The 6,699-nt window shown below is 40.3% G+C and overlaps 1 protein-coding gene across 1 annotated transcript in view; it reads right to left on the bottom strand.

The window, feature by feature from the left end:
• Nucleotides 1-6,699, bottom strand: part of BMPER (BMP binding endothelial regulator) — a 144,870-nt gene that overhangs the window by 137,115 nt on the left and 1,056 nt on the right. The window contains exon 3 of the mRNA XM_031554058.1: nucleotides 6,038-6,123. Coding sequence (XP_031409918.1) covers nucleotides 6,038-6,123 — 86 coding nt within the window. The remainder of the gene's footprint in view (nucleotides 1-6,037; nucleotides 6,124-6,699) is intronic.

The following is a 6,699-nucleotide window of genomic DNA, read 5'->3' on the forward strand; positions in this document are numbered from 1 at the left end:
TTGTTATTTTTGTGGGTGAAAAGAAAGCTGATTGTATTATGCAGTAATAGAGACCAAGAGTATTTAAATTGAAAGAAGATGCAATCTTGGTAGATTCTACAGCTGATGTATGTAAACTCTTGAAATTATATTAAATAAAGTAGGTATGAAAGAATTGTTTGATGATTTTTTTTTAAATATGCACTTCTCCACTAGAAGTCATCTGGACTGCATTATACCTTGACGCAACAACAATTGAATCCTGATGTACAAAAACACTGCCATCTTCACTGAACATGTGTCAAACACTTGCTCTCAGGCTAGCTATGCACTTTTGAATTGCATATTGTGCCACAGAAATCAGCTATGTTATAGGTAAAGAATCACAGCAAATCTAGCAGCTTCCTTGCTTTAGCCCACAACATGGAGTTGGGTCTTACCAGGAACAAGAAGAACTGGAACAGAGGTTCTTTCTTCCATTTTTTGGTTTGTTGCACTTGGTTTCTCTATTCAACTGGTTCAAGCTAGGTAGAACACTAGCTCTTATAATGAAAAATTTAACATAATTTTTTATGAGCAAAGGTCAAATTCTACATTGCGCATTTGGATTTAAAAGCGGAAATTTAAACTACAGAATGATGTTTCTAGCTGAATAAAACTTATGCCAAGCAAAACTCTGATTTCTAGTTTCTTGGGCTCCTGTCTCCAAACTTTTCTCAGATTTCCAACACTTGGTTATACTTTCTGGCTCACATTTATTTCCTTCTGTTCTGGATTTAGGCGATAAAAGGTTGAGACATATGATTACCACTCCTCAGGTGCACTTGGCAAATTTGAGGCTCAGGCATGAGGGAAGGGAGGAAAAGTAGGGGGAATGGCACTGTTTAAGATGTGGCTTGTCAAGATCACCACTGGCTTTTATCAGCTGTTTCTTGACACAACCCACTTTGTTCTGAAGTATTTAGGAAAATAAAATACAATCCTTCCTGACAAAATAAGAGTGATTTCCTGCCAAACTGAGATATGTTCTTGTGATGTGCAGGATATCACTAGCTAAGGTGCACTTATCTATTTCCTCGCACTTCCTGGCTCTTCTACTCTTTCTACTGGCATTTTTGATCCACTCATTTTAAAATTACATACACCCACCACTGGCCAATGAATAGGTTATTCATGGATCCCTGCTTGCTTCTGGCAAGATGCTCAGGGTTCACACAGATGATGATACGTGAGCTGAAAATGGCACAGCTCTCCTCACCACCACCCATCAGCACTGTCACCCCCAAGCTCATCTCACCTTCACAATAGTCAGCACTCAAAGTTTAATTCAGGCTAAGCCGATCCTGGGAGGTTTTTACATTTTCATCCTAAAATTATACACAGGCTCTCATTTCACCCATTTCTGTCGGACTGTAGCATTTTTATGTCTTTTCCACACATGTATATTTCTTGAAAGCAAATGCTATAATATCAGGTGTGAGACTACTTCTATTTTGAGTTTTAGATATCTTCCAGCCAAAAAGCTGTACCAACAAAAACTCTCTTGCACTTGGTCATTTACTGTACTGTACCAAAGTTGAACTTAAAATATTCCATGCCTATTTTATATGCTCACACCCATATAAAAGAAATGTAATCAAATGTTCCCCCAATTCTCCATTAATAGCATTTTCCTCTTGACATTTCAAAATCCTCAGAACATATCTGCACTACAAAAAGACCAAAACTTACCAAAGTGTGGTAAATTTTCACATTTATGAAGTTCTGTTTCTACATAACACCAATTCACTCAAGCCTCTGCAAGCCTCAGAATAATACATTCACATCTGAAATATTTAAGTCTGCATCTGAAGACGTGACATGTTCGGGTCCCCCAAAACTTAAAAAGTGTATAAAACCTTCCTCTGGATTGAAATAAACACGTGTTAGCACAGATTTGTGAGAATATTATTAGAGGAGAATTTTTGCATTAGGTAGCCTAGATATAACCCCAAGCAGTCTTAAAGCATTTAATACCTGGAATAAAAAATTAGTTTCTTAAACTGAATCAATATTGTTCCATTATGAATATTATTAATGTTATATATTTTTACCTCAAATCCACCCTCTCGTAAAGTGCAAGTGAAATAAAAATGGGTAGTTTTGTAGTCAAACCATTAGATGAAGAGTTAAGAGACCTAAGCTTTCATCACAGCCCTACAAGAAATTGCTTGTGGATAAACTACAACCTCTCTTTGACTTTGATGTTTTTCTGTGCAAAAAGAAAAAGAAAAAGATAAAAAGCTCACTCCTTACAGTCAGCAGTAATTAATGATCATTTCTTTGGAGATCAAATTCATTCATGTTTATTAAGTGCTTAGAGATGATTAGCTGGACAGCAATATAACAGCACTGAAGTGTAATTGTAAAAGCTCACTTTGAAACTATCGCCTTACAGATGTTTAAAATGACCATTTTTAATGGGCATTATAATGATAATAAAGCAAAGACTTATAGATTGTAACTTTAGGGCCTGCAGATTTTGATCTTGTTAGTACTTAACAGTAATGAGTAATCGCATCCAATAAGTAAAAGTTAAAAAAACTTTATTAGCCGTAAGTAAAGTGTAAAGCTTAAAGTAGCTTTATTAGTTCTCATCTTTCCTACCAGAAAATATTTCTAGGGCCTGTAACTTCATAGCAATTTAACAACAGGAGGATCACAGGATCCTCTTGTCCTGATATCCTCTGTATCACTAGCCACAGACTATCATCTGATCACTTCTGTGCTGAATTGCATATCATAACTAAAGCATACTCCCATATTATCACTAGAAAACATCACAGAAGCAACATCCAGCATTATCTGCAGTGCCTTTTTCTGCTGATATTTCTTGCATATGGAACTACAGTGTGCATTCACACACGCTCCCAGTCTGACCTCTGTTTCCTTATACTAGGAGGCAAGCACCAGGATGGCTCTGTGCACTCCACTACATTTCAGTATGACAAGTGAAGAAGTCCGCAATAGTGTTATCTCATGGTGGACATAGAACCTTTTCCTTAGAAAAATATTACCTGTACTTGAGAAGTGAATGATTTACTACGTGCAGCATATGAAATCTCCAGCACATGTCCCCCACTCTGAATTCCCTTATCATTACAACTTCTCTTTCCACATGTTACAGCAGATGCTTATGAATGAACTCATCTCAGTTGGTAGCTGCACTTGGCTGCCTCCAGAAGATCCTCAGTGTTCAGGTCTTTGTGTTGCCAATAACTCTCAGTTGGCACCTACAAGCTTTAGCAAAGCAGCACCTGCCGAAGTCAGTGTCTACATTATTGACTTTGTTCATGTTCCTATCACAAACATCAGCCCACCTAGTCTCCTACAGTCAGTGAGAATAGACAAATTTTGGGTTTTGGACTTTCTAGCAAGGCTTGTCAGTGTTATATGAGAAATTGCATTTGTAATTTCTCTTTGAAACCTCTGTTGCATTATGGCAACTTATTCATGACCTTTGAGTTTCTAGATTCTACCACATTTGCTCTCAGAGTAATACGTCTTCCTTTGCCCTCCCAACCTATTCAGCCTGTTAAGAGACTGTGAAATGAAGACTGCCTTGCTCATACTGCCTCCCTTCTTCTGCCTTGCTAGGATGCAATCCTGTGTGCTGCAGGACACGATCTGCAGAGTCAGTTCTGTAAAGCACTCGGTGATTTGGTCCAGCATTTCAGTTCAGTCTTCCCTCATTAGTGAGATGGGAAAGACATGGAAAAGCTTTATTTAGATACTCCATTCAGATTCCCACAACCTGTGCAGTTCTTTATGACAGCTTGCAGCTATGGAAATGCATCGCTGATAGGGGAAACCTGTCACCATTCAATCCAATATTTCAGTTACCTGCTTTCTTCTTGGTCTTAAGACAAGTGCCCTTTGTCAAATAGTCTGTCCTCTCTGGACAGCAATTCTTTCTTTCCTGGAACAGCTGATTAAGTTCTCTTCTAAGTTGCTCTCTTCTTAAGATACAGACATAGATCAGGTTTACCCTTGTAGAGGATGATTGGTCTTCCAGAGAAAGTTCCTCACTGAATCACTATTAACTGATATTTCTAGTTGGGTGGAAGGAAACCTGGTTCTCTTTTCCCTCCTGGTAACAAATCACCATATCACATCTTTTGTTTCTTATCTCCCCAGACCTCCTAAAACTGATCTTTTCCCTTGTGGTAAGGCCTGAACAAAGATTTCAGCAACGGCCTGTCCAATAAGTCACTGCTTGGGATGCTGTACAGTGTCAAAGTCAGTATCTCCACACTAGTTTCCTTCTCCTCTACCTGGCCTCCCAGTTTCCCACTCAAGAAAGAGAGATCACAATTATCCTTTGGCAGAAATGAAACAGAGCATCTCCAGAGCAGTAACTTTCTAGGCATTCATACTAAGGAAATGTGGTATCTTACTTCCACTGAAGGGAACCAAATGCCATCATTTGCCATTTCTCTAAAATATGCCCTAGTAACTGCAAAGATTTAGAGTTCTTATATCCAGTGTTTTTTGCACTTCTTCATGTTCATGCATTAAAAGGGTGCTCATTGATTTAATAAGCCAAGGTCTAGAGAGATCTATAAATATAAGTATTTTACCCTGCATTATTGCCCTCATGTCCAAGACTGAACTTCTGCTCCTTCACAGATAAATTGCTTCCTCACTGGTTAACACCAGCTTCCATTAGCAAGAGTGGTGGCAGACATATTTGGGAAGGTGATCCATGATAAAACACAGCTTCGTGTCTTTTTTGTTTTCCCTTTGAGTTCTTTACTCACCACATCCCATACTCCTCCTTTCCCCACACCACTCTGTTCAGAAGAATCAATAACTTATTCTTTATCACTATTAGCTAAAAAGTTATCGCTGGGCCTCACTTTAAATCTGCTGAAGTCCATGTGACATACATCAAACTCAATGGGCTTAAGATCAGGTTCCTACAGTTGCCAAAATTGCCTTCTAAAACTCAGCCTGAAACAATTCTTTAAGTCTTTTATAGGGTTATAATAGCGCAGGCTAATGCTAATCAGATTTATAGCAGTAATAGAAGTGGGGGGGCCTAGAGATTTCGTTCCTAAAGTAGAAAACATTCTGTGCATTCCACTACTCAGTAACTTCCAAAACATAAAGCACAGCACTTGCTGGTCTATGCTTCCCTTTGCATGCAACAGCACATTAAGGTTTATGGCTTTCTCTTAAGTATGTTGTGCAAAGTTTTATTTAGAATAACTATTTTTCAATAACTCCTAAGCCTTGGCGTATCCGGCTGAATTGCTCCCAAAATGCTCAATTCTGATGTAAAGTTACAAGGAAAGGGAATGTTTCTCCCCAAAACGTCTATTGACACAAGACATTATTAACTGCTGCATCTCCAGCAGGGCAGGCAGTGCCATCCTGGAGCAAAGCACCAGTACGAGCATCCCTTGTGCTTTTGCTGTTGTCTGATCCCAACATGTAAAGCAACCAGAGAGGAACACCCATCCCTAGAGGTGTTCAAGGCCAGATTGGATGGGGCCCTGGGCAGCCTGGTCTAGTATTAAATGGGGAGGTTGGTGGCCCTGCATGTGGCAGGAGGTTGGAGATTCATGATCCTTGAGTTCCCTTCCAACCCTGGCCATTCTGTGATTCTGTGAAAGCACCTTGCAGCCTACACCTCACGCCGAGAGGAAGCCAAACACATGGAAGCTCAAAGAAGCAACATTTCCTACCCCTGCTTGTCACCCTATTTGCTGAGCTACACCCAAAGGGTTCCGTGCATACCTCTGATTCCTGAAAACAGCCCCAAATTCACACACTACACGCAGTTTTGCAATGACACGTTAAAGTCACGTCTAACTTTGTGCCCGAGAGTTTTAATGTCAAACCACTGCCAGATCAAGGATTGGGTTACTTTCCATTAGCTCGGTGCTGAGATAACCCCATGTTACGTAAAGGCAACAAAGGCACCTGAAGTTTGATTACGTAAAATATTCCCCTCTTTGTTCTGTTACTTTTAGCTCAGGCCTGAACGTTCTTATTATCTGAAATCCAAACTTACCAGGCAAACACACATTATACAAGGGTTGTCTGTGATAAAAGGTATCTGGAGAATTTCCCCTTCATTTTCGCATTTTGCAATGGATCCTGAAAGAGAGATAAAAATTAAAAAAATATTGACGTATTTCAATTCCCCCAGCTGGTTTTTGGGTGATGATTTGTCAGTCTCACTTAACCCCTGCTCCATTCCTAGCCTTCAGCATTAAGTTTAGCCCTGATTTGTCCATTTTGAACAGGTGAGCATGCCAAAGGGAGCAGAGAAGTGACTGTCCCTTTATTGGTGGCACAGACCCAACTTGCTTTGTGTCCCACTTATAGCTTTTTCTTTTCATGGATGACGTGTGGAGAATAATGAGTACTCCACGCAATGCAGGACGCTTCCGTAATGACAGATCCAGAGCTTGTTGAAATCAGCGCAAAGCTGGGTGTTGGACCGGGAGCCCGGCACAAGCGTTAAACCGAGCATCCTCCTGGCGCCTGACAGCCAATTGGCGACGGGGCGGGAGCGAGCGGGCTGACTGTCAGACGGAATCGAATTAGGAATCCCTTTATGGCCCTATTAGCCGGCACTGTGTCATGTTGGAATCGCTTCCCACTCGTGCTAGAAATTGATTCGCGTTTCCCTGCGCGCCCCAGAGAGCAATAAAATATAATCCTCGAGGG

Source organism: Meleagris gallopavo, chromosome 6, assembly GCF_000146605.3.
Source record: "Meleagris gallopavo isolate NT-WF06-2002-E0010 breed Aviagen turkey brand Nicholas breeding stock chromosome 6, Turkey_5.1, whole genome shotgun sequence".
Taxonomy (NCBI): Eukaryota; Metazoa; Chordata; class Aves; order Galliformes; family Phasianidae; genus Meleagris; species Meleagris gallopavo.